Here is a 25,793-nt window from a genome sequence, read left to right as displayed (position 1 = left end):
AAGGCTCGCATTTGATTGGCTATCTGCGAGTTTCTTTGATTATTGACCAATCAGAATGTCTGATTTGTTTCTTTCTTTGCACTAAATTAACCCTCTTCTGCACTGAATTAACTCTCTTCTGCACTGAATTACCTGAAAACTGCATTTATCTTAATCAATCAGAACTGAGTAGTTTTTCCATGTATATTATTAGTTTAAGAATTTGTTCATGCTTAGCGTATAGATGCACGCGGAGAGTTTGGAGAGCACGAAAAATGCGTAATAGTAAGGCTTTTTGAGTGCTCTCCAAACTTCCCATGTGTATCCATAACTCGATATACGCACAGCTAAAAGTATGAGCAAATTCTTTTATAATAGAGTGACAACAAGGATCTGCGCGAAGAAGCCTTTATTGAAAATTCTCACAACGCATAAAAAAAAAAGTAAACAAACGTCCCTTGAGCCGCTATGAATAAAATCTTTATTTACGCACGCCCGTGCGCACATAAGATTTTGTTCATAGCGGCTCAATAGGACTTATAAAGGGCAAGCACGCGCGCTATGTCCTAATAAGGAATTTTATTGTTTTTTTAGAGGGCACGGTAACAAATCCTGCAATCTGATTGGTTCTTTACCCGGTCAGTATTTTCCTATCTCTGCGCACGGGCCACGGTAACGCTTTCGCGAGTCGTCGAGTACATCCCAACTTTCGTTGTCATTTTTCATAAATATATCTCGTTTTCCGGCTGGGCAGTATTTTTAAACAAACACGTCGGTCACTACCTCAAGCCGATAAATAACTTATGAATCCTCTCTTTCCTCTCTCTCAAATCACTTTGGTTGACAGAAAAATATTGGTTTCAGAATGAATTTGTATAAACAACAGTGTCATTACGTTGGTTGACAAGCGGCCTAAAAACCGTCTGCAATTAATTTTAATCGTTCACAAAAAGTACCCAGAAAGTTAAAACGTGAGGTATTTGGTTACAGTTAAACTGAACGATGGAACTTTCATTCATTTAATATCTGAATTTTCTCGAGCAATTTTTTCGTAGCGAAAGAGTGAGCGAAGTTTTAATTTAAGTTTCACGACAAATGTACGCTCCCGGTGAGTCTTTCCAATTCCGTTCAATTTGGACATTTGTACCGTAAATTGCATAAGAGAAACTGAAGGAATTTTTTGAGAAAAGGTCGCATTAAATTCCCTTGTGTCTCGTTGGAGAGTGCCGTTCGAATTTAGTTTTTGTGAAGGAAAGACCAGATTTACCCACGCCATTGCAGCAAACAAACGAGCAAACTCTCACAACTTCAAAATATAAAAATTGAATTTACTCACAATTATTTTCCTCGCCGTTTCCTTAATGAACAGAGGTAAATGTTCGTACATGAATGAATCGTCAATCAGAGTGAATAATACTTTCCGTTAGATCATTGACTGTTTTTGAAGAAAACATTGTCGTGACAGTCCTTGCCAAACTAGTTCCGTTGTTTTTCAAATCTTCTTGCTCTTTTTTTATTCTTAGGCGCTCTCTAATTGACAGGTGTCAGATTGTGACGGATACTTGTAAAAATAATGTTTCAAAGTTTGTTTGGAAGCCTTTTAAATCACCTTCATCGTTACGGAAATGAAAATGTTTCGCTGAGGCATCTCTCTTTAATTTGCATCACCTCTACTCTAACTACCATTTACTCGCTCAAAAATTGTTCAGTTTATGGAAGACCTTGCCGTGTTTACAGCCCGAAATCATTCGTGTTCTTTTGGAAAGAATTTCGCCAAGTTTAAAAACAATAAATATGTTATTTACCGGCTAAGGGTCGGTCCGTATGGTGAAAAACTGTGACCTCAGTCTTGAAAACGCTGCCCTCGGCCTACGGCCTCGGGCAGTATTTTCAAGACCTCGGTCTCAGTTTTTCACCATACGGACCTCCCAGCCGGCAAATAACATATATATCATTAACTAAAGAAGCGCATGATTGAGAAGCAACTTCTCCTTGTCAGCACCAGGGACGTTTGTTTACTTTTTTTGTTTTGACATTTGTTTTACTTTTTTTCAATGTGCTCTCCGTGACATTCCCTTTTTGATATTTGAGCTCGTAATGATTTTTCAAAAGTTGATGACGCCTCCCTCTTTAAGATCTTCCCATTGCCTACTACCACGGAGAGCACAGTAGGTGCGCCATTATACCATCTCTGTTAGGTCTCCAATACAACCGATGTAAACTTCTCTTTACGGATTATGTCTGGTTTCGATTGAATGACTTTCAACAAAGATTGCTCACGTGTAGCCGTACCATCCCTCAACCCAAGCGGAAATGGAAATATTTATTGACGCCTCCCTCTTTAAGATCTTCCCATTTGCCTACCATCGTCCATTCGCCACTCTTTGCATTGGGACCATGAAGTTAATTAAGGAGATTAAAAATATATTGTTCTCTACCTGCTTACCTTCTCGTTCAGAACGATTTTTGTAAATGAGATTAGCCTTTTTATCGTCCCAAGTTAAACCCTAAGCAGGAAAGTAAACGGTATCGTCGAGAAACACATTGAGACAACTGAGAGACTTGTTTTAAAACGCAACAATATGACCTGCTCAATGAATATATCGCTATTGATTAGAAAATTCTTTAGAACCGTTTCCTTTGTCTCCTCTCCCCCCCCCCCACACACACACACACACACACACACACACACGACAGATCTCACGAACCGGTAAAAGGCTTCTCGGGATTGTCACGAACGGTTACTCACATAACAAAGGAGTGTTGCGTAGCACATCATGGAATAGCTGTAAACTGGTTAGAGAACCGAGCTAATTTCTGAGACGGCGCCAAATTCACAAGCGCTGAATGAAATCCACTTCGTATTCTGGCTAATAAAAAATGTGTCGGTACCTTTAATTACAGGATCATTCAAGCGTTTGATTTACCCGCTGTTTATTTAGTATCACACCTTCCGCAGACGTGTCACGAATGTCCACCGTCATTACAAAAAGGATGAACAATCTGCAGGGAATTTTTCTTTTCGTACTTTGAGTAAATTAGCGAACCATTTTACTTATCTTTTCTGAACTGTAAATAGTCTCTGGTTGTCTCGTAACGTGATTTCCAAGTCATTAATTAAAAAAAAAAAAAAAAAAACTGGAACGATCCAGGTCCAAACATGTTTTAATCGTCACTTTTAATATGAAACGCTAACAAAATGAGCTCTTCGTCAACAATTTCACTAATCTCAATGAAAGCCTAAGCTTATAAGCACCTCTAAATATTGGCTAAAAAAACAATCTGCCCTCACCTTGACCTGGCAACCGCTTTCGGAAATTCAGTTTGATCATCTGGATAGCGCGTGATCTCAACAAGATATTAACTTTTTGTTTTTTTAAATCCTCTCTTTTCACTATCCCGATCGGAAACCCTTACAAGGCGTTTCATTTGGGTTTTCCGGTTTAGCCGAAGTTTGTTCCAATCGTCCGCGTTCTGGTATTAAATTCAGAGATTATTTAAGATACCACTTCCGGTGAACTTTTGTAAAAAAGGAAAACCCTATTTTAGACAAGTAATAGCAGAATATCATGCGAATTTATGATAACGAAGTCCTCGCAAAAGTTAACAAATAAGGTTTATTTTTCGTTTCCGAATTCTACGACACATTAAACCAAAGGTCAATGCTTTATCAATAACTTCCCTAACCCTCTACTCCCTAAAATCAGTATGGATATTCTCCATACTGTTCTTTAAACATTTCCTAAGATGCTGACATGGAGAATTTGTCTAACAATCAATAGCTTCTTTTGTTGGAACAACTTCTTTATTTTCCTGACCTTTATATAGAAGAAAAACGAAAAACGAAAATATGTGATTTTCATTTGAAACTCTTTAAACACACGAGAAAAGCAAGAGGAACCACCCCTGCTCGAGCCATAACGCAGAGCCATAATCACCAGGCCCCGCTTTTAATCGCGGGCTGTAAAAGCCCCATCGAGACTCTCTTTAAAAAACCGTAGTTAAAACCGAAGTGTGTTAGGGCGGACGGGTTGACGTGAGCTGGTCTGGAAAAAGTCGTCTGGTGACGAACTCATACGGCTTTGTCGCATAAAAAGAAATAAAAATTAAAAAAAACGTCGTCATTCGCTACTTAGTATATAGTTGCTATATGAATTATCCATGAGTGGAAGTGCTTAATTTGTCTACTGACCTTACTTTGGACCCACACGAAATATCTTGTTTTAGCGGTACAAGTCAGTGAGAAGTCATTGATAGGTATTCAGTGAGAAGTACTCTGTGAAAAAAAAAAAATCATAAATTCCTTTGGTGAGAAGTATTTATTGTCAGTGAGAAGTATTCAGTGACAAGCGGCATTCAGTAAGAACAAGATAATATAAACTGAGAGTTTATTGAACTAGAAACACAGTTGGTTTTCTTTCCCAGCTCTCGAAATAAACGAGTTATTCTTGATTCTTATTAAAGCCTAATCTTTTTGCCAATGTGCAATAAGTCCATTATTGACCTAGCTTGGACTGCCAAGCCGGTGACGCGCGGCAAATTTGATCGTATGAAATCGTCGATATCTGACATGCCATCGGCGATTTATACGCCGGTCGCAGCGATTGGCGAAAATCGCCATCGCTTCTCTGGGCGCACCTGACAATTTTCGCCATCATCGCGATTGGCGTATAAAATCGCCAGGTGTGTCGACTTGAGTGATTTGACATTAGTAAAAGTTACTAATCACTCTTAAGGATTAAAGAGTTAAAAGATCTGGAATAGTTTTGAATAAGGATAAATTTACCCCACTCAAGTGGTTGTTCTTTTGCATCGTGTGAATCTCTTTGGCTTATTTAGGGAAATTTAGCTGAGTTTTAGTTCATCTGCCCAGCCCTCTAAGTAATCCTTTCCAAGATATGTCTCTGAGGGACGCCAACCAAACGTATCCATTGGAGGCAAAACGCTGTGAATTCGCGAGTCCAGACGCCCTGATTACCCCGAAATTCTACAGCGTAATATCGTAATTCCACAATAGTCACGCGTAATATTGTTTTCATCATTTATTTAGAAACATCCAAACGCCCACAGTACTAAACATGAGTAGGAAAATACATATTGGAGAACGAAAACCTGCAAATAAACTCACAATAAAGAAAAATATTTACCTGAACGGTGCATAACTTTACAGGCAAAAAACGACGACGCTGCTTCTTGAAACGTGGACATAAAAATTGATCCACAGAACTCAATTTAAACACAAAACCTGACAAATTACTCGAGTCCCATTTGTCAATCACGAGAATGATGGCAGACAGAATTGGACGGCACAAAGTCCTGTTACCAATTAATCATAACTGTTACAATTTCCGAAAACAACAAATACATTTAGGACAAATATGTGCACTAGAAATTCCACAACTTTTTTAGGATAAGTGGTTGTTGCTATGGTTATTGTGATCAACTCTGTGATTGATGGATTTGACAGAAAGGACTGAGTATGATTGGCTGCTTTAACAGTCCGATTACAACTCTACAGAATGATTAGTGAAAAATAAAGCAGCTACTGCACCAGTCACAATTGTAATAGTTATGATTAATGTGTAAACGATGTACACAGAAAACGAGATGACAATAAGTTTGGCGATGACAATGCATCATAGGCGATGATGTAACTTTACGCTCGTGTTCCTCATTCCAGCGTCATGTACAATGAAACGGATTTAAAGGCCGTCAATTCCAGCTTAAAGATTTGCTGAGAGCCTTTGGAAGAGGCGTTACTCGGATATCGCGGTACTCAAACCGTTAGAGCTTTAATGATAAACACTCGGGGTAGGTGACTGCTGATTGCTCCTTATGACATTTCATACCCTTGTACGGTGAATGTCGCCACAGCTCAAGTTGGAAATCAAGGGCAATTAAAACATGTTTTTCCTGTAAAGTAATCTTCTTTATACCCGAAAACGAACTTTCAAACAGTGTTCAGGTCTTTTTAGTTTTATATTTTATTTCATTTCTATTTTTTTACAAAAAAGTATAGGTTTGGGAAGTTTCGGAGGTTCCGCAGCCTGCTGGTCCGCAGCCTGCTGGTCCGCAGCCTGCTGGTCCGCAGCCTGCTGGTCCGCAGCCTGCTGGTCCGCAGTCTGCTAATCTACAGTTTAATAACACCCCGCAGTCAGAGGGTGAGTCGGAAGCATTACTTTTTGTTGCGGTTTATTTGAGCGAGGTTTTCAAAAAAACTGAAAACTCGGTTTTTCCCGTCGAATACACGGCCTCTTCGAGCTTGTCTAACTCGTGAGGATTCCTAGTTCGCGGTAAATTCAAGCTAAAAATAGACTTGTCTGTGAAAACGCTGTGACAAAAAAACCGAGCAGTTGAAGGCTCCAACTGATGCATGATGGGCTTCTGACGAGGGTTATGAATAAAGCCCCGAAAATTGCATATCCGAATTACATTTCGGTCTGAGTATCTCAATAAAGTTAAACGAAACGTTAAGCGACGAATTTGTGATCATTTAGTGTAAAAAGTATACTGCAGACCGGGAGGGTAAAAATGCAGACTGAAGACTGCAGACCAGGGATAAACTGCAGACTTGGTTCTTTATTTGTAATTTATGGACAAATTTTCAATTTTTTAGCCCTTATTTTCACTACGACTTAAGTAGTGTTCATAACTGCGAGGATCGCTTCCACATTCGTTACCCTCACAGGTTATTGCTAAGTGTGGTCTGCCTGTGGCCTCTCCATAGCGTGAGTCTCCCAGCGTCAAATTCCCTCCATCGTAATTGCGACCAAAGATATCTAAATGGAGAACTTGCCAACAACTTCCAAATTTTTTTTCCGAAAAGGTGAATTCTGATTGAGGATTTAATCTTCAAGGAAACAGAAACGCGAAAAGTTTCATTATGATCTGACCCGAAGATATAAAGGAGGAGTCCTTTTTTGAGGTTTTTTTTATGTACGCCTGTTTATCGTTTGAAACAAAATTTCGAAATTTTCAACATTTAGTGGTCTTATGATAAACTACGTATTAAATGAATTTGGTTGGGCCGGACGGGAAAATATCTGTCTCTCAGTCATGACGCACGGGGAATATTTGCAACCGCTCTAAGAAGGTAAATCAAAGTGCTCTGTGAGCAAACTCGTGAATTGACACATGATTTTTTAGATTATGTTTAATGTTATCTGGTTTAGGGAATTTTGTGGTTGATTGTCATATCTAGAGTACGAGCAGTAGTTCAGTGTTCGCTAATGTAGCAAAGAAACAAAGTAACGTTGGGATAAGAAGGCATTACAATTGAAATGATCATGCTATTACATTTGACAAGGTGGATGATGTCATGTGTTTTAAACGTCTATCATTTTTGTTTCTGGTTCAAAAGAAAACGTTGGAAGTAAATGTGGGTGAAAAGTGAAATTTACTGTCTTTCGTTGTAAATATTAGAAAATCAAGGCAATACTGTCTTAATGAAAACATTAACGATTCCCTCTTTATCAAATGAGACAAACGGGAACGAGTTTTGAGTGATATAACTAAGCCAAGCCTGCCACCGTCATTTTGGATCTCCGCCTGGGTAGATTTAGGTCACGTGCTAGGCAACGTATGATCAATAACAAGATAGAATTTCATTTCAGGCCTATTTATCAATTTTGTGGTGTGTAACTTTCGCATTTTAGTACGTTGTTTGTATGTTGAATCTTCAAATTGTCTTGAAACTTAAAAGAAAATTGTTCTTTAAAAATTCACTGAAAATCGGTAGCTAAAATTGTTTGTTTAGGTGTTATCTGATTTTCGTGTTAACTTGTTATTTCGTCAGTCGCCGGCATCTTCTGTTGCTTCTCAGAGGAAAAACACACGCGACGAAACGTAATGATCAATTTTGTCCTCAATCTCACGCTATAACAGAAAAAGCTTTTGAACATCTGTAAACTCCGAGCGCTTCGCAGTAAGTGATATTTTCAATGAATCTTCGGATTGTTTTCAAGTTCAAGGATTGTAAATTACAATTTTATGAAAAACGAAGGTTGTTCTGTTATTTCAGTGTGAATCCTTGCATGCCTGCCAGTCGCTGGCGCCGCTTGTTGAAACGAAAACGAAAAAAAAAACTCTTTTAAGATTATCATTGGCTTCTTTTTCACCCTACCACTATTCTTAGCAACAAAGGTCGCCATTTCGTCTGTTTATTGCTCGCCAAAAACTACCAAATGCGCTCAAAAGCCTAAAATCTAAAAAAAGTTTACAGGAATCGACCAATCGAGCGAGCGAGCGAATGCCATTCCCCACATCGTATCTATAACTCGCTCTTGCGCATGCGCGCAATTCACGAGTTAAAAAAACAGTCAAATTATCAATAAAAAATACACCAGGACGTTTACTTTTTTGAAACGAGACAAATTTAACGAGTTATTTATTTCTAGGTTTCCTATTCCTGAGAGGCCAATTTAGCGAGTAGGAGTAAGAGTAGCAAAACGTTAAATAGATAAACTGCCGGTGATTATACAAAATGATTAACTCACAGCTGGAGCTTGGGCCACCTGTTACACACCAACCTCTTACCAAATATTCCGTCCCGCCCTCCCGAGTGCTTCGATGTGATGTTTTCATCGAGTGAGTTCGATGAAAATATCGGTTTTTTTGCACGGGAAAATATCCCTCATACTTCTCTTTTTAGCGTAAGATTTGATCCTTTGAATGGAGTTTTAATACTAAATAGGGGTAGATGGTACGCGACTTTTCGTTTGGAGTTGTGTGCAGTTTGCTGTCATAAAAGTCAACAGCTGTGATAGTTATCCACGCAAAGCAGGAGATACTATTGCGAGGGTTTTAACGACTTGTTCGATCAAGTGTAATTAGCATGAAGCGATACGGGTGAATTTGAACTATTGTTGTGTTGTGAAAATATTCTCACTCACGTATACTTTGTGCCATTTTGGAAATAATTAGCTTTTGATTAGAATTTTGCCATCATAAACTGGCTTTTTACTTTTTAAACTTTCTGAATTATTTTGCCGACCGTCCGCGTTCAAAATATCAGAACATTTAGTCATTTCATTTATTTGCAGTTTTAACAGCAAGTTATTTAAAATTATCGGCTAAACTTCAGAATATCCCGCCACTTTAGTCCGCCTCACTTACATGTGTCGGGAGGCTTTGAAGATCGAGGCATAACACAATAGAAGCTATTCTTATTCAATGACATGTAAATGAGTGGCGGGGTATTCTGAAGTTGCTCCAAATTATCAATAAAAGCTCATAATGTGGTTATGTTTGCGAAGGGTGTTGAGAGCGAAAAAACTGTAATTTGTTGGCTGCTCTGAGGGCTCGACAAATATTATTTAAGGCGATTTATTGATGATGATGAAAGTATAATATTTAAGACCGCCGAACATCATCGGCTCATTAACAATTTTTTTTTTTTTTTACATATAGTCTTTCAATCACTGGCGGCCCAAGCTCCAGCTCTGAGATGATCATCTTGCGAACTAGAAGTCATGGCAATGTTATAAGAGTTTGTATAGGAATATATGTAACCACTCTTAGGAAAAACAAATAAACGTTAAAGTTGCGCAAAGACCTTTTTAGAATTTAGGTATATTTTCGCCAAATCTAAGGATCCTATCACCAAGGCCGTAAAGCATTTCAATTGATGCAGCAGTCTTAGATATGCCACGATACCCTGTGGGCCATTGAGAGTTTTGGTAACTTGGCAACTTAGCTTAACTTAGCTAGTCTGATATAATTATCATTCCCGCGCAACAACTGAAGAGTCTCGCTGGACAGCCCGAACGCCTCTTGAATGCTAGATAGCTTTTACGCCTGGTGCTTTTCATGGACTGAGAAGATAAGTTTCTTCACAAATTTTCGCCATCGGACATCCTGGTTCTCGGTTGGTTCAAGTGATTATTTCCCGAATCCCGCTCCTCAAAATCGCCGATTCTCGTGTCGCATTCATGATAGCAATCCCGCATCTCGCTACCCTCTTACTTGAAATTCCCGGAACCCGGCCTCTAAATAAGCCCGGATCCCGAAAAACCTATTGAGGACCCTCCTGATTGTCCACCTAGTTGCCTTGTGAACTTTAATATGGTGATAATTTTATTCACACCAACCTACCTTTAAAATTACGGTATCATTAAAATTGAAATTTAATAATAAAACGTATCTCGGTTAGTTCTTCCTTTAGCAGGTAATTTAGTGTTAACAACTGAGTTGAAAACGTAAACTAGCCACCGTAAAGGGTAAAAAAGCTGACGTTTCGAGCGTTAGCCCTTCGTCATATCGCTCTGACAAAGGGCTAACGCTCGAAACGTCAGCTTTTTTACCCTTTACGGTGGCTAATTTACGTTTTCAACTCAGTTGTTAACACTAAATTACCTGCTATACTCTCCCACCGACGCAGCACCACAGTTTCTTTAGAAACTTACCCCTTCATTCATTAGTTCTTCCTTTAGTTGAGGTCAGTATTTGTACCTTTTGACAGCTTCAGTCCTACACATGTTACTCTAGTGTGTTTCAGATTTAAACGTAGACTGTTTTGGCCAACTTGATACAGAATTCGGTAATATTGAGTGTGGATAGAATGGCCGTGCAACTTACGCGAGTGCCCTACGTCGAACGACACGTGCGACATACAGATAACAACGACACAGCGACACAGCGACACAGCGGCAAAATGAGTGCGCATGCTCGGCGGATTTGGCGCGATTTGTGGTTCCAGTATGGATGAAGTTCGCCGAACAACGAACAAAACATCGTTATACACTTTTTAGGACTGATATTGATGTGATCCGACCGGAAAATTGAATGGATTTTGTTCTTATGGAAAAGTCCGAAGGGTAAGTAAAATTATTTTAGACATTAATGTAGACATAGTTCAACCAGAGCTGATTTAAATTTATCCAGACAGCTCGTTGCGTGTTCCCGTTCCATTCACCAATTTTATTTACAAAACGCATTTCATCATCGGTATTTGTTCAGTACAAGCTTTAAACTTAAAAAACCTTTTCGATGTAACCTCTTACGGTAGTGAAAGCTGTTTTACAATCGAAATTAGTCTTGAATCTGTCGGTCGTTTTGTTTATGTGAACGTTCTTTTGATCGACATAAGCTTAAAGGGCATGTAAACCCAAAAAACTCCTCTACTTTTTGCCACAATTGCCCGATTTCCGTACAACAAACACTTTCACGAGTTGTCGGCATTGGTTGACAAGTTCCACACTCGCACCTTTGACAATTTTATATAAAACACCCTCGGAAGCTCAGCGGGTTTAAAACATTTCTGTTGCATTCTTTTAGATTGTGCCCTTGCTTTATTGGATTTTCATATCAAATACAAGTAAATCACACAGTAAATTAGATACCAGTCTGAGTTTCCGAGGAGGTCGCATCGCTGTCAACACTGTGTTCGTGTGGATCGCTTCGGTGAACCCTACGCAGCTCATATTGTTAAGGACGTGGCCCAGACTCTCCTAAAGATTCTAGACCATCCCCATCGCCGTCATATACTAAGCTTAGGGCATTCGAGTCGCTATCTTCTGAAAAACATCTTCGAACTACCGCCACTTACACGAGCTACCACACCAGTTCTACTAGGGAATATGTGTTGCGCAATATTTTAGTTCCACCGCTTACGTCACGACTCTCGCTATTGTTTTTACCGGAAATGGCATTTCAGTTGAAAATGCCGATTTTCTCCTAAAGTAAGTCGAATTGGACAAAACGAATTTCAGATTTGTTCTCTACGCCACTTTTTACATAGTATGAGAAAAACATGTATTTTTGGGTTTACATACCAGTGTACCAAGCAATACCGCCCGATTGCTTCCCCAACACAACTTAAACGTAATGATGCAAAAGCATTTATACTTGACACATATCTTAATCTTCATTGCATGTAGAAATATGTCGATATAACTTTACGATCAACCGCCGCTGTTTGACGTTTACATGCATTTCTTACTACACAGTGTTACCTGAAGGTGATGAGAGTAACCGTACACAAATTCACCGTCGCTGATAGCTTTAACTTCAGCCAGTATAATAGTTCTTCTATGTCACTGCGCTGAGACTGTGTAAGTAAGGAGCCTTTTGTTAAGTGGAGATGGCTCTTTTCGGTTTCTGGCTTCATTTTCTTGCGTGACGCATGTTGTTCGTTGCAAACAAAAAGAAGAGAATTTCTTCTTTGTTACTCCCTATAGGCGAGAGTCTGATGGGTGGGGGTGGTAAGGGTCCAAATCAAAAAAGACATTTTCGGGGGGCAGGGGATCGCATTGGCGAATTCGGTCGGGGGAAGGAGGAGGTTGGCATTTCTGCTTTCGTCCAATCAGAAAAGAGATAGTGAGTTGAATGTATAATAACTGGAAGGATATTTGTGTTCACTCGAGCTCTCTGTTGGAAAGAAACGATGAGATTTGAGTTTATGCTTCTCTCGATTGACATTAGATAGCTCAGTTGATATACAAGGCTGTGCTCTAGCGGCGCCTGGTCGCCTCAGGCGATTAATATTTGGTCTCGGGCGACTGAAAAAGAAAACGGTCGCCCGTACGGGCGCATAGATTTCGGCTTGTGTGAAAACCCGAAACGAAACCAGCAAACGTATAGAAACGGAACGGAACGAAACAAAAAGAAATTCCATCGTGCTCCCCGGCTCCCGTTAGCCCGAAAAGCAAAAGCGCTGAAAGCGCAGCGCAATCAATAGCCTGTGTGATCTGTACATTTAGGTTAAATATTAAGTTAGGTCATGGGTCTTGTTTCGCTTCGGTGGTTTCTCTTCCGGTTTATTAATATAGTACATGGCCCAGGTTTCTTGTCCATTGAACGACGCGATAAAGCGAGTAACTGATTGTAACTAACATTTTATAATTTTACTTGCTAATTTGATGACATTTGCAGAACTAAAAAATATTTGGCATGACAAAAACAAGAATTGTTCACGCTCAAAGTTGTCGCATGTGTTATGTAATATTGTTTCACATGATTTAGTACGAAAAATTATTTTTTCCTTGCCCGTGAGAAACTGCACGATTTTTGCACAAGCATGCGTTGAAGATCTAATTTTTCTATTGAAGTGGTTGATGCTTATATTTAATTTTTGCGTTTCAACAGTTTCAATAGTGGAGCGCGTGATTAATAAAACGAAATCGTCCTTTATGCAAATTTGTGTTTATTTGATTAGCTTCGTCCGTGGTATGCAAGATGTTTATCAGCACGAGCTGGAAGGCTGGGCGACCTACTTGTCATGGTTAGGCGCCCGAAGGGGCGCCCTGGAAATTTTCCTAGAGCACAGCCTTGATAAAGCATATTTCTCGATGGAAGGTTTACTCATAAATGTTCACTTATCGAGATCTCTCATAAGGTTCGCGGACCGACCCGTTAAGGATCGGAAACGCTCGAAATCTTTTTGTGTGGGTCTACCGCGAACGTTGTGTGCGTATATTTTTATACGTTTTGAGCGTATTATACACAGTATTTGAGCTGATTTCGCACCGCAAAAACCTCTCTCCAGCCGCCTTTACACCATGCCATGTGCCCAAAGTCAAAACGTCGCGCATGCGTGTTAAGGACTCAAGTGCGATTTCCAACTGAATGAAAAAGAAAGACGAAGCCGGAATTTTATCTCGAGCGTTTCCTTTGGACAGTCCGAATGAGAAGAATCAGGCTTGAACATTTTATGGTTTCGTTTGGGTGTCTGCTGACTTTCACCCTTTCCTCTCTATATGCAATTTTCAGAGCTTTATTCATAACCCTCAAAGATTTTGTTCATCTCATGTCAACAATTATTAACCATGAACACATAATACAGTAGTTGCCAAACTCAGTTGCCACTCATCCTTTAATAAACTTGTTAATTCACTTGATTCATTGACCAACAAAATGCAAGCAAGCGAGGACCTCGAAAGCCCTCAATAAGTTGCTTATTCCACAGTAAAACACAGCCCGCTAATTTTAGCCAATCATGGCAACAGCAACCCAACTCAAGTCTAGGTGCAATATTTAAACCTTCAATTTTGATTACTTTCGTACTTTGCATACAGCCTATCAAGCCCTCTGAATACGACAGTTCTTTCATTAGATTTAAGGTTTGACAGCAGTTTATCCAAAAAAAGACACTATTTATCAAATATATAAATACCTTATTTACCTCACATGCACACTATGGTCAAGATTAACCAAAATTGGATTAAGGAAGCCTAAAATTTCTGCACAGAACTTTACATTGAGAAAAAAACCATCTTAAGTTTTTTAGTATTCTTTTTTCCCTTAAACCTTTTAACTCCCAAATGTGATCCACATGTAACTTCTCACTGTGATTCCAATATGTTATATTGCAAATAGCTTATTAGAACAGACAGGGTTGGCAGCCAAAGGGCATCATCAAAATATAACAGCCACCTCTCCCCTTTAGTGTGGTGGTCAGAGGGGAAAATTGCTAGTTGGATTTTGAGAGTTAAAGGGTTTAGCCAACTTTGATGCAGGGATGTTTTGGAGTGATGTGTGGAACCTCAATGGCAAATTTTCACCTAACTTTTACTTACTGACATGCACAGAATCTTGCATTATTCAATGTTGATATCAGTGTTCTATCACATTAAACATCCTTCTAGCTTACTATGATAATAAGAACAACAATAACAATATTAATCAGTAATATTGTGGGCTAGTTTTAAAATTACAGAATTCACAGAAAAAATTTTTTTTTGCTGTAGAATTTCTCTTGACCTATAATTTTCCTTATTAGATCATTCATTTTACATAAAAGTCATTACATCTCCCTGCCTTGGATAAATAATTATTCCACACCTTTAAGCAGGTTACCCAGTTAGTGACCACTCTTGACAAATAGTAAGAGGTACTTGTCAAGGCCATTTTGGAGAGGAGGAAAAAATCTAATGAAGAGAAAAAAATCTAATGAAGGCCTAATGTAACTGAGGTGTACAAGCATGGTACAACCAATAAAAGAACTCCTGAGCGCTTAAGTCATAAGTACATACATGCATAACAACACTGCAAATATTTGAAATAAAACCTGACACAATTTAACCAATAAGGTAATGATCCTAATTTGTGTCTGGTAAGATTTTTCCCAGCAGTTGTTCCATGTATAAAAAATGTTCAGACAAGTATCTTTTCTCCCACTGTGCAATATTACTTTAAATCTGCATTTCTGTGTGGCTAGTATCCTCTAACTTAAATTTGGAAAAAAACAAAAAAAAACAAATCACAAGTAATCTCAATTTGCTTTGGGCTGTCTGTCTGTCTCTGTTGGAGTTTGCTTATCTGTTTCTCTATTCTGAAAGATTACTGATCTTGACAAATGGGATCAAGCACAGGCAGAAATAAAGATTTGGATAGTTTCGGCTATAATTTTAATTAAAACAGAAACAGGACAATGTAAAATTATAAGTGCATTACTAGAGTCTATGTGGGTAGACCAGACCCACCTTGGTATATTACCCACCCTACACTCACCCACAAAACACAATTTCACACTTTTTAGATCAGTTTTAGACCAAAATTTGATCAAATTCAATTGGGTTTCCCTGCCCATTTCATGTCATCTGATCGCGGCTTCACCCCTGTTGTTTTCTCAATCAACCACTCTAAGGATCGCCAGAATCTGATCACCTCAAGAGGATAGTCAAGCCAACCAGTTGTGATGCAGAAGTATGTCTCATGGGGAGAAACATGGTGAATGCGATGATGCTTGCGTGGTAAGATAATATGCCAGTCCTGAAGTTTTTGTACCCACGTTGGCAAACCAAAGTAGGTGTGTGACCACTTGTGGATTTGGTTGGTTAAGGTAACATACACAGCCAAGAAGAACACAAAACAGTCTGTTCCATAGGATGCTTCAATTGTTTCTTGGTCATAAATGAGAAACTTGTAGACCATGTAAGATAAACCAGGTAAGGTCAACAGACAATTGTCACCATTTGTTTCAATCAAATCATGTCTTGTTATGGCTGTGGGGTCCACATGATGTTCTCGGAAAGGACGGATGAAGGCTTTTCCAAAAATAGGAATGTCTACCGCTCCCCATGTGTCTGCCCCCCAATGAACCAGCCCAGAGAGGAAGTCTGCAGTGACTGCTCCTGCAACTACAAAGGCAAAAAGACAAACATTGGCATTGATGTCATCATGTCATCTGATCGCGGCAACTACTGAGGTAATTGCCTCCATAACTAAAAAGGCATAAAAACAAACATTGTTATTGAAAAATACTGATCTATTTTAATACTAGAGTCAATATGGAATAATTAAAAAAACAAACATAGTGGAATGATGTTATTTTCACTTTGATCTGATAAGATGAAGGTCAATTTCATTCATATCATAGATTCTTTGTTAGGACACATAAATCAATAAATTTTACTTTTTCATGAAATCATTATTAACCCTGAACATCCTAACTGTTACTTGGTATATTAACAGAAATCATTTTATTTTAATTCTGTGTGGTATGTACTAAGACAATTATTACTCTCAGTGACATTGAAAGTTGTGTATACTTGACCACATTACTTTGCAGCTCAGTAAATATCTATCAATATTCACCTTGACTTTGGTGAATAAGGAAAATAGTTAAATATCAGTGATATGTTTATTTGGAGAATAAATGGATGCCTTCTCGGTAATAGGGGTGTTTTCTAAACCATTGAAACCTAATTCACTTCTTTATCTACGTTGAATGATGGTTCAATGTATCAATAAGAGCCAAGAGGAAGGTCCATTGGAAGATTTCCCCAAACCTCAAAAAGGAACAGTCAACAGGCCAGACTTGGAGCCAAAACTGCAGATCTTAAATTGGATTGCTTAGTTGCTGCAAAAACTACTCATAGACACTTTGAACTTTTGTAGTGCACTAAATGTATGGACCTTGTCCAAAAGATGCTAGCTACACCTCATGATAATCACCTAGTCAATAACAAACATGACTGGTAGAGTGCTACAATTCAAGCCACTCACCTGCAGCAAACACAACTGTTCTGATTTCAGAGAGTTGGAAATTCTTACACAAGTAGAAAAGAACTATGCTGGAAAAAATGGCACATGATACTACACTAAAGGTCTCCAAGCGTCTTTTCCCTGAAATTCAGAGCACAGAAACACTATTAAAATAAAATATAAAATATTTCCTTACACCAGAAGAAAATTTTCCAGCTGTTCTGATATATATGAAGAGACAAATTGTACATGTCATTAAGACCCTTTAACTCCCATGAGTGACCAAGACAGAATTTCTCCTTAAAATATCAATACAATATCAACTAGACTAGTGATGAGAATAAAGAAAAAATATCAATTTGTGGATAATTAGTTGATCCAATACTAAATTCTCTGAACTAGCATTATAAGAATTGTATGGTTGACAGTAAGGAGAATTACAAATTTGATCTGGGAATTAAAGGGTTAAATTGGTTTTTCTTATCATGACTTTTCAACCCTTTCACTCCCAGAGTTGACTTATATGTAACTTCTCCCCATAACATCCATACAACATCTAGCATCAAGTAATGAGAATACTCAAACTTATCAGGTAATTCTGTTATCTTGATCTAATATCAAATTCTTGTAACTAATTTACAGGGATCTTGGGAGTTTAAGGTTAAGCTGCTATTAATTTTTCTCAATAAACATTTCATTTAACTTGAGAGGCAATCTTCTCCAACCCTTGACACCCTAAAATCAGTGAGCATATTCCCCATACTATTCTCTATACATTACCTGAGGCGCTGACAAGGAGAATTTGTTAAACAATCAAGAGTTTATTTGTTTATGATCATTTTCTTGATTCTTTTGAAGTTTATGTTTGATTTGGGGGTGATTTTGAAAGGAGAAATTAGATACCAGTTACTCTTAGGGGTCAAAGTGTAATTGTCATCTATAGAAAATTTATGTAAAAGAAGCATGATAATGGCTAAATAGTTTTGACAGCCACACATTTAACAGTTAACTGGGCCTTGTAAACTTAAACCTCTATAACAAACAAGGACTGATTGGTAACTCTATTTCCTAGCTGGTTTATATGAATCTGATGTTCTCACAGGTGAATCCCCTTTAACTAAAATTTTAATGTGTTCAAGAATTCATTGAGATTGTTAACAAGGTAGATTTAAAAAACCAATAGTATCCTTGAAGGTGTTACTTCTCCAGCTTCAACATATATTAAATTTAACCCTTTAACTCCCATGAATTACCGCAACAATGTCAAGCAGACACATGATGAGAATAAAGAAAAATATCACTAGGGAATTATTAGTTGATCCAATACCAAATTCTCCCTACTAACTTCATAAGAATTGTGTGAGAGGCAGCAAGGAGAATTACTAATAAGATCTTGGAAGTGAAAGGGTTAAAGGAGGAGCAGGGATGGGAGGGAATGGGAGAAATGTAATGGATGGAGACAAAACAAGCAAAGCAGCAAAGCAAAGGAGTAGTAAGTAAGCAAATGCAGATGGAAATGGTCCTGCAAACTTTCCGGAGATCTCACACACTTATTAGAGAAACTACTGAAATGAATTCATTTTAACCTTTGCCAAAATTACATTTAGCCTCATTAGACAGATTTTCCACCCAAAAAAAAAAAGTTTCAAATGAGTCTTCACTAGGGAAACCTTATGGATTATATAGGAACTTTGAAATAAAACCGTCACTAACTTGACCACACTTCATTCACATCAGTAGGCTTTATATCATGGGGGAAGTAAGAATATAACTTTTGCTCACTCTGAATTAGCGACAGTTCACTGATTCATTTTGTGGCATGTTGAACAGATATGTACACATGCATGTACAGGACATCACAAGGAAATTGCAAAGCTTAAACAGCTGTAAAAGAAGGGTAACTTTTACCAAGGCTACTAATAGATGAATTCGACGCTATGATTATCGAAGCCTGTAAACTGTATGACAACTTGATCATACTTGACTTGCATAGCTAAGTTTTGTATCACGGAGGAAGTTGAAGTAAAACTGACTTATGCTCACTGTTAGTAAGTGACAGTACAGTTCGCTGAATTTTGTTCTAAGATATTGAACGGTACATATGCATGTACAGTACAAGCGAAGCTTAATCAGCTGTAAAAACAAGAGTCACTTTTAGTGAGGCTCGTTATAGATGAAGCTTCGAGTTAATCGAAGCCTGTGAGCTACCTGACAACTGGATCACACTTGATTCAAATCACTAGACTATACATCATTGAGGACCGTTCATTAATCCTTGTTATGAGATGTTTTAACATACAGCACATTACTTAACGAAATCCCAAGTTTGAACAGCACTAAAATCAAGAGTAACTTCTAAAAAGGCTCCCAAAAAATGAAGGTTTGGGTAAATCGAAGCCTGAGGCTATCTGACAACTACCTAACGGAAAACTGTTATACAATAAACAAACCTTTAGTATAGCCCTCAGCCAAAGTCTTCGCATTAATCGCTTTTATTGAAGCTGGTGATCTTCCTACTCCGTTCTTCAGTTCAGAAAAGTCAGTAAACCCTTGATTGGGTTCATCTGTAGCATCCTGAGATATGACCATTTTAATACCGGTACATTTTACTCCCAAAATAACTGAAAAAATATATATTATTTCACTCCTCCCATCATCTTCCAAGTTATGGCCGCTAGATGGGGTGATGTTCTGGCCTGATGTGATAAAGCGTTACATTGTGTAATCATACACGACACTCAAGACGACAGCTGACCTTTACGCAATCGAGTCATCAAACTACACCGTTCAGTAGAGAGTCTATTCAGATTTCTTAAAATGAATTGCTCGATTGCATCCCGATTTTCAGCGACGTTGGGCGGGTGTGCGACTAGGACAACTTATTTAAGGATTACCTTGGTTCGATCTTATGCTGCGAAGAAAGGTAAGGGCCAATACCAGAGCCCATATAACTTCAGTGGCTGTCACGTGTACAGAATAAAATGAACTTGTCAAAATGAATTTTTACCTCTCCAGTCCTCCCCCCTTGCCAAGGAAGTGTAAGAGTCTACAGGGAGTTGGGAAAATGAAGATGTTTCTGTGCACAGCATAACTAGGCCTGATGGTGGATTGAGTCCTAATGAGTCACACCTCCTTTTTTAGTTTTCAGTGTGACAGAAAGAAGTATCTCAGCTAATCAGCCAATCACTGATGGCTATATACATGTGTCCAAGTGGTATGCAGTGGCCCAATGGTTGGTACACTAGACTCTGGGTTGGGTGGGTTGGATTTCAGACCTGGCTGGGTCATTGTGTTGTGTTCTTGGGCAAGACACTTTACTCTCAAAATGCTTCTCTCCACTAGGAGTAGAAATGGGTATTGGTGAATTGTCAGGGAAGTCTGATGAAATGGCAGGGGTAGCTTTGCAGTGGACTGCTTTTCTATCCAGAGAGAGGTGGGGTGGGGGGGGGAGGTAATAGTGCTTTTAGTTTCTTCATTCTATGGGAACCAGGATAAGCTTGAGTTGGATGGACCTCTTGGCTTGGGTGTAGACTTTACCTTACCTTTACCCAAGGGGTTCAGGAGGTGACGGAGATTGGAGAATTCTCTGGCTGCCAGGCAGAATTAACTACTGTGGTTCTTGGCTTGGAAAATGTAGTTGTTATAGCCAGCTATTATTATTTTATCTCTCAATTAGTATGTGTGCTATGATTGGTCAATTCAGCAAGCTAAAGTTTCTTTGAATTGAAATCTTCCCTCTATTTGCTCCCACAGATAGGATAAATACCTTACTAACCTTGTTTTCTTTGCCCTTTTGTAAGTTATAGAAGCTGTTTTTTTTTCGCTTGGATTCATGGCCTGCTTGCTTTGTGCTTGGGCCATAAATCTGAGTGGAAAACAAAACTTGGTCTGTAACTTACTGTGCAGACTTCAAACTTTGTTAGTACAAGGTATATGTAGCTGACTCTTCATTTTGACTCAACCTGATCTTTTCAAACACCCAGATTTACCTGATTTCACTGTTACAGCTAGTCAGCACTCATGCTCAGCTAATGTAATGAGCTTATAACTAACATGCAGAAATATTATCATTGATATTTCTCCACAGGAAAAAAGGCCAAGTCAGCTGCTGTTTCATTAGACCATGATTTAGCAGATGGGTTAGTTGATTTAGAAAAATTAAAATCAAACATGACAAGTACAGTGACAAGACTTCAACTTGAGTTTAAAGACAAAATAACTGTCAAAGTCAAACCTGGTAAGTCTAAGCTCAATCGTCTCAGACTCCTCTCCAATATATCTACATGTACAAATTCATTATGAATGACAAGTAATAGTGGAGCTCGCAGAGTGTAGCGCATAATTATAAAAAATGGTAGTAGTAACCTATCAAGCCAAAAAAATTTGGACCTATGACCACACGACCGTATGACCGTATGACCGACTGTACAAGATGCTACTTTTAACATGCGTGGTCAACTGTACCACGGGCACGCCAACGCCACGGCTTTGTCCAGTAGTCCAGTGGTCAGTGCACTGGGCTCTGAGTTGGATGACCTGGGTTCTAGTCCTGGGTGGGGCAAGGTGTTGTGCCCTTGAGATGTGTGAGAAAAAAAATGCGAGCTCCACTTTTAGGCTTGGCTAAATCTATATATTGTTTTCAATCTTAAATCCTTGAACTCCTAGAGGTACTTAACATTTAACTTTTTTCCATGATGTCCATACATTATCCAGGAATCAGGTTATGAGAACACCAGGTACATGCAGAAGTTGTTATCTTGATCTAACACCAAATTCTCATGACTAATTTGCAAGGAAATAGGTAGCAGCTGGAGGGTAGACTTAACAATCAGATCTATGGAGTTAAAGGCATAATATTGGGAAGCACCGCATTACACCTTTTGATTACAAGCTGCAAGGAATAATCGAAAGAAACAAATTATGAGGCAGTATTACTGATATTTATCTGTCAATCTTGCTCTGCCAAACCCATTTAATTTTCAACCTAGCATTCTTGTATACCTGCCAGATATTATGTGGTAGGTAAGAGTCCTATTCCTGCTCAGGAGCAACACCACTGTTGAGTCAACTAATGCTCTGGAAATAAATTTTATGTTGAAGTAATGTGCTAGAGTTTCACTCTTTTGGCAGATGTACTTCACAAGTTAAAAGTGGAATCGGCAAATGGAAAAGAAAAGTTTTTGCTTGGTGAAGTTGCACAAATCAAACTTAATAACAGCATGTTTGTGGTGGACTTAAGTAGCTTACCAGAGGTAGGTAAAATATGTACAGGTGTAACTAGTACTTTATTTTTTCATCCACAAATTGTCAGTGTCTAGAAACCTTTCTATGAGGAAGAAAGGGCAATCCCATTACTATCATTAGAAGGTTACATGCTATAGAATTCCAGTCATTGGTCTTGAGAGAGAAATTTCCACTTCAGCAATTTGAATTGCGCTATTACTACACTTTAAAAATAGAAAGTTTCTCCCCTTCTTTCCTCCCCGCCCCTCTTCAGGCATGGGTAGCTTGTCAGCAGGGGTCTTCCTTCTTTCAGAATCTAAGTAATATAATGGATTACAATAGTCTTAGTGGAATTTGGTAAAAACATGTAAGGTCAGCAATTTGGTAGATTAACACTGCTCCAGTTTTATGTAATTGTAAAATTTTTTGGCAAAATGTCAAAGATCATGAAAATGAAAATTCCATCGTACATATGTGTGACCTGATTCCTCACTTGTTAAGTTCCTTTTGTTTAATGGCCCATTTCAGGCATTCAGTTAACCCCTTGATCCCTAAGAGTAACTAGCATCTAAATTCCCCTTACAATATCACCCCTGAAAAAAACATTAAGGTCATGAGAATAAAAGATATGATCACCAAATAAAGAAGCTCTTGATTATTCAATAAATTCTCCTTGTCAACACCTTAGGAAATGTATAGAGAACAGCATGGAGAATATGCTTAAAAGGTGAGGTAGTAACAGTGTTGTGAGAAAAGGGGGTAGGTTTGGGTGTGGTTGTGTAATGAACTACCAATACCTCCTCCTTTTCTTGCTCCATTGCTACTATCATGCTCTGTTTTACTAACTACACACTTTGAATAGGCTACATGCATATGTTTGATAGTGTGCATTCAAGTTTAAATGCTGGTTATGATAGACCGCAAATCAATAATTAGGTTCCAGAGTCTAAAGCTAGTTTAGACAAGGACTCTCTCAAGAAACCTCCTAAGATGTTTATGTTTATTTGTTTGTGTTTTTTAGACCATTGGAATAATAAAAAAAAATGTATGATGGAACACCATAATGCTTTTTCATGATTAATATGGTATTTACAATTGATATTTCTCATTTAGCTTGTGCCTCAAGCTGCTGAAGCAATTAAAACATGGAATACAAATTTTGAGCCCACCATGTCTGGTCATGTGATATCTATACCCATTCCAAAGTAAGGCTTTTTTTAGCTGTACAGCATTCCTTTGAATATTTTTTTAATGGAAATTGCTCTATTGTTTCCCTTTTACAGGAATCTCTATAAAAACTTATGTATTTGACTTTAAGCTTGGACAGATAGAGACCATTACCCTCACAACCCCCCCTCCCCAACAATTTTCTGGGTAGCTTAAAAAATGCTTAGGGAGTGGAGGGGAACTTGTGATGAACTGGCATCCCATCCAAGAGGAGTTGCAATACTCCTAATCCCTTCTTGAATCAGAAATAGGAATAGGCTCTTACTGGTTGGGCCATCTAGCTTGAGCACAGAATTTCCGTCACTTTTTTTTTTATGGTAGGATATAGAAAATCAGTAACCCTTTTTCCTCTACAGAGTTACTCAGGAATACCGTGAAAACCTGGTCAAATTGGCCAAGTCAACAAGTGAACAATACAAACAAAGCATTCGAAAAATAAGACAGAAAGGAATGACTGACATTAGGAAAAACAAGAAAGGAAAATCAGAAGATGATGCAAGGATGGTGGAGAAAATGGTATGAACAATTCACTACAAAGTGTTTTGCCTAATTTTCTGGGTTTTTTTTTATCCCCATTTTTTGCCTGAATATTTTGATTTTGAAATAGCACATATTTTCTCTCATCTATTTCTTTGAACAGATTCAACAACTTACAGACCAGTTTTGTGGGGAAACAGACTTGCTCCTAGAAGAAAAAACTAATGAACTTTTGAGAAAGTGACTGTGAATATAAAATTTTTTTATATAATAAGAATCAAACATAGCATCAATACGGTATCTGACATGTCACTCTTACCTAAAGTGTCAATGCATCACATGACATGTTATGGAACTAATTTGCAACAATGGAGGCTGCTTTGTAGCAGATACAGGCTGTGTTCACAAAACAAGGGAAGGGGAGGGGTTTTTTTTGCACAATAATATGCTTGGATATGTTTGTCTGATTTTTAACTCTTAAAAACACTGATGAGTAACAGAGTCTTTTCCCTTGTGTTCTAATATCCCACTCTCAGTTTTTGCTTAAAATTTACTTATTATCTGAATAAAGTTGAGCCAGTTTGGGTCCTGACTGGATAAATGATGCTTTTCAAATTGGTGTCATCTGCCCTTTGACTAATTAATATTCAAAAACTATGTTAAAAAAATGAAAACTTTAGATTCATGTTAGTATCTGAGGAAATGTGCAACTACCCCTTCCCTAACCCAACATTAACTGGAACTTTTTATCAGTTGGCTGGTGTCGCATTAGATGTGGGGTAGGTGCACAGTTGTCCCGATGCAGACAGTGACCCAAAACTTTCATTAGATGGAAATTTTCTGGCCATATATCTTACGGATGGGGAGGAAGAACTGCCAAAGAATAATTACTTCAAACCCTTGTGACAAGGTTTAAGATTTGAATAGGTAATAACATGATTTCAAGTGCAATTTGGTTTAAGTAACCACGAGTAAATTTTTGAAAGAAAACAAAATTACACAAGCATAGGGCTCTTTCTTTTCTGCACATTATTAGACGAATTGAGTGTGTGCTGTACATATTGAATTCGTTGAATTGTCTAAATCGCAATGCGCCGTCGTCTAAGAAACTCGAAAACTAAGGTTAGATGAGGGCAAGAGAATATCAACTGTTAATTTTCTCTTGATAAGGACACGTAAACATAGATAAACTGTTACCGGGTTGTTATGAAGATCTGTCAACGGTTTCTGAGTATTTGATCACCATTAGATCAGCACAGGAATAAATAAATAAAATTGTGTCTTCTGAGTTTTGAGATACTTTCAGCACGAGAAGATAAAATCCGTATCCCTAAGCGGCCATGTAATATCCTCTACATATTCACAGATCATGAGCTTGATTTCATGAGGTCAGTTCAATCGCTCACAATGCTACAGTTAAGCAATCAGCATTTTTACTTTTTAAGAACCTTCGTCAAAGTTAGAGATATCTGTTTATTCAAATGTGTGTGGCATCGCTGACTTTCTGCGAGTTCCCGGGTATTTAGACGATCCTGCAGACGAGCCAAAATAAAAACAACGATTAGAAATACGTTCAGATATTCTGAGACGTTTGATTACTTCGACGGCTGACATAAATAAACTCTTGAACAAAAAAAGAGAGGCAGAATTACCTTTTAAACTTGTAAATTTTTGGAAAGGAGCAACAAGTTAAATTACCGGTACCGTTTGAAGCCATCGATCAATTGCCCTATGTTATTGTTTTTGCTATTACTTACTCTTTCAAAAATGTTCAAGATTGGTATTTTCACAAGTATTTCGTAAATTCGCCAAATTTTAGGTCTGTCGAAACGCTAACTCTTGAAAAGTCAGCTTTAGACTGACTCTCTGCGGAGGCCAATTTACTTTATCAACTTAATTGATAAAACCAAATCATCTTGAAATACCCCCACCGACGCAGCACCACAGTTTCCTTATTAAACTTT

At 38.3% G+C, this 25,793-nt stretch overlaps 3 protein-coding genes and 2 long non-coding RNA genes across 10 annotated transcripts in view; 2 read left to right on the top strand and 3 right to left on the bottom strand.

Annotated features, from left to right (window-relative positions):
• The window catches only part of LOC113665954 (pyruvate dehydrogenase phosphatase regulatory subunit, mitochondrial), a 31,759-nt gene extending 19,591 nt beyond the window's left edge, over positions 1 to 12,168 (bottom strand). For 2 of the 6 annotated variants that reach the window (XM_089199788.1, XM_089199789.1), the window contains exons 1-2: positions 10,383 to 10,603; positions 4,172 to 4,255 (exon numbers count right to left, since the gene is read on the bottom strand). The gene's annotated coding sequence lies outside the window, so the exon portion shown is untranslated. Of the gene's footprint in view, positions 1 to 2,425; positions 2,487 to 2,728; positions 2,848 to 4,171; positions 4,256 to 10,382; positions 10,604 to 11,930 lie in introns of those variants that run through there. The other 4 variants (XM_089199790.1, XM_089199786.1, XM_089199787.1 and 1 more) reach the window with 4 other exon arrangements.
• LOC149047899 (uncharacterized) lies at positions 10,628 to 16,592 on the top strand. The gene is made up of 2 exons (XR_016184811.1): positions 10,628 to 10,793; positions 15,563 to 16,592. It is a non-coding gene; the product is annotated as an uncharacterized LOC149047899 (long non-coding RNA).
• On the bottom strand, positions 13,772 to 19,794 carry LOC113665905 (plasmanylethanolamine desaturase 1). Its single transcript, XM_027181635.2, has 3 exons — positions 19,353 to 19,794; positions 16,924 to 17,043; positions 13,772 to 16,055 (listed from the first exon to the last, which is right to left on the bottom strand). Exons 1-3 carry the CDS (start codon positions 19,489 to 19,491, stop codon positions 15,484 to 15,486), a joined length of 831 nt encoding a protein of 276 aa, XP_027037436.2. The 5' UTR covers positions 19,492 to 19,794; the 3' UTR covers positions 13,772 to 15,483.
• On the top strand, positions 19,668 to 24,430 carry LOC113665906 (uncharacterized). Its single transcript, XM_027181638.2, has 6 exons — positions 19,668 to 19,825; positions 20,990 to 21,139; positions 22,033 to 22,154; positions 23,239 to 23,330; positions 23,709 to 23,868; positions 23,993 to 24,430. The coding sequence occupies exons 1-6, from the start codon at positions 19,720 to 19,722 to the stop codon at positions 24,071 to 24,073; spliced, it is 711 nt and encodes a 236-aa protein (XP_027037439.2). The 5' UTR covers positions 19,668 to 19,719; the 3' UTR covers positions 24,074 to 24,430.
• A 720-nt stretch (positions 24,431 to 25,150) lies between these two features.
• Positions 25,151 to 25,694, bottom strand: LOC149047898 (uncharacterized). Its single transcript, XR_016184813.1, has 2 exons — positions 25,482 to 25,694; positions 25,151 to 25,361 (listed from the first exon to the last, which is right to left on the bottom strand). It is a non-coding gene; the product is annotated as an uncharacterized LOC149047898 (long non-coding RNA).
• Positions 25,695 to 25,793: the final 99 nt, after the last annotated feature.

This window comes from Pocillopora damicornis, chromosome 3 (assembly GCF_964200805.1).
Source record: "Pocillopora damicornis chromosome 3, jaPocDami1.2, whole genome shotgun sequence".
Lineage (NCBI taxonomy): Eukaryota > Metazoa > Cnidaria > Anthozoa > Scleractinia > Pocilloporidae > Pocillopora > Pocillopora damicornis.
Note: the sequence above shows the minus strand (reverse complement) of the source record. Positions and strands in the feature narration are given on the sequence as shown.

What these genes read in the sequence shown, in the direction of transcription:
- LOC113665906 (XM_027181638.2), top strand. Translation starts at nt 19,720, where the DNA reads ATGAATTGCTCGATTGCATCCCGATTTTCAGCGACGTTGGGCGGGTGT. An exon ending in ATCTTATGCTGCGAAGAAAG is followed by an intron (nt 19,826 to 20,989) that starts GTAAGGGCCAAT and finishes ATTTCTCCACAG; the next exon opens with GAAAAAAGGCCAAGTCAGCT. An exon ending in ACTTAAGTAGCTTACCAGAG is followed by an intron (nt 22,155 to 23,238) that starts GTAGGTAAAATA and finishes TTTCTCATTTAG; the next exon opens with CTTGTGCCTCAAGCTGCTGA.
- LOC113665905 (XM_027181635.2), bottom strand. Translation starts at nt 19,491, where the DNA reads ATGGTCATATCTCAGGATGCTACAGATGAACCCAATCAAGGGTTTACT. An exon ending in GGCTGAGGGCTATACTAAAG is followed by an intron (nt 17,044 to 19,352) that starts GTTTGTTTATTG and finishes TCTGAATTTCAG; the next exon opens with GGAAAAGACGCTTGGAGACC. An exon ending in AACAGTTGTGTTTGCTGCAG is followed by an intron (nt 16,056 to 16,923) that starts GTGAGTGGCTTG and finishes TTGCCTTTGTAG; the next exon opens with TTGCAGGAGCAGTCACTGCA.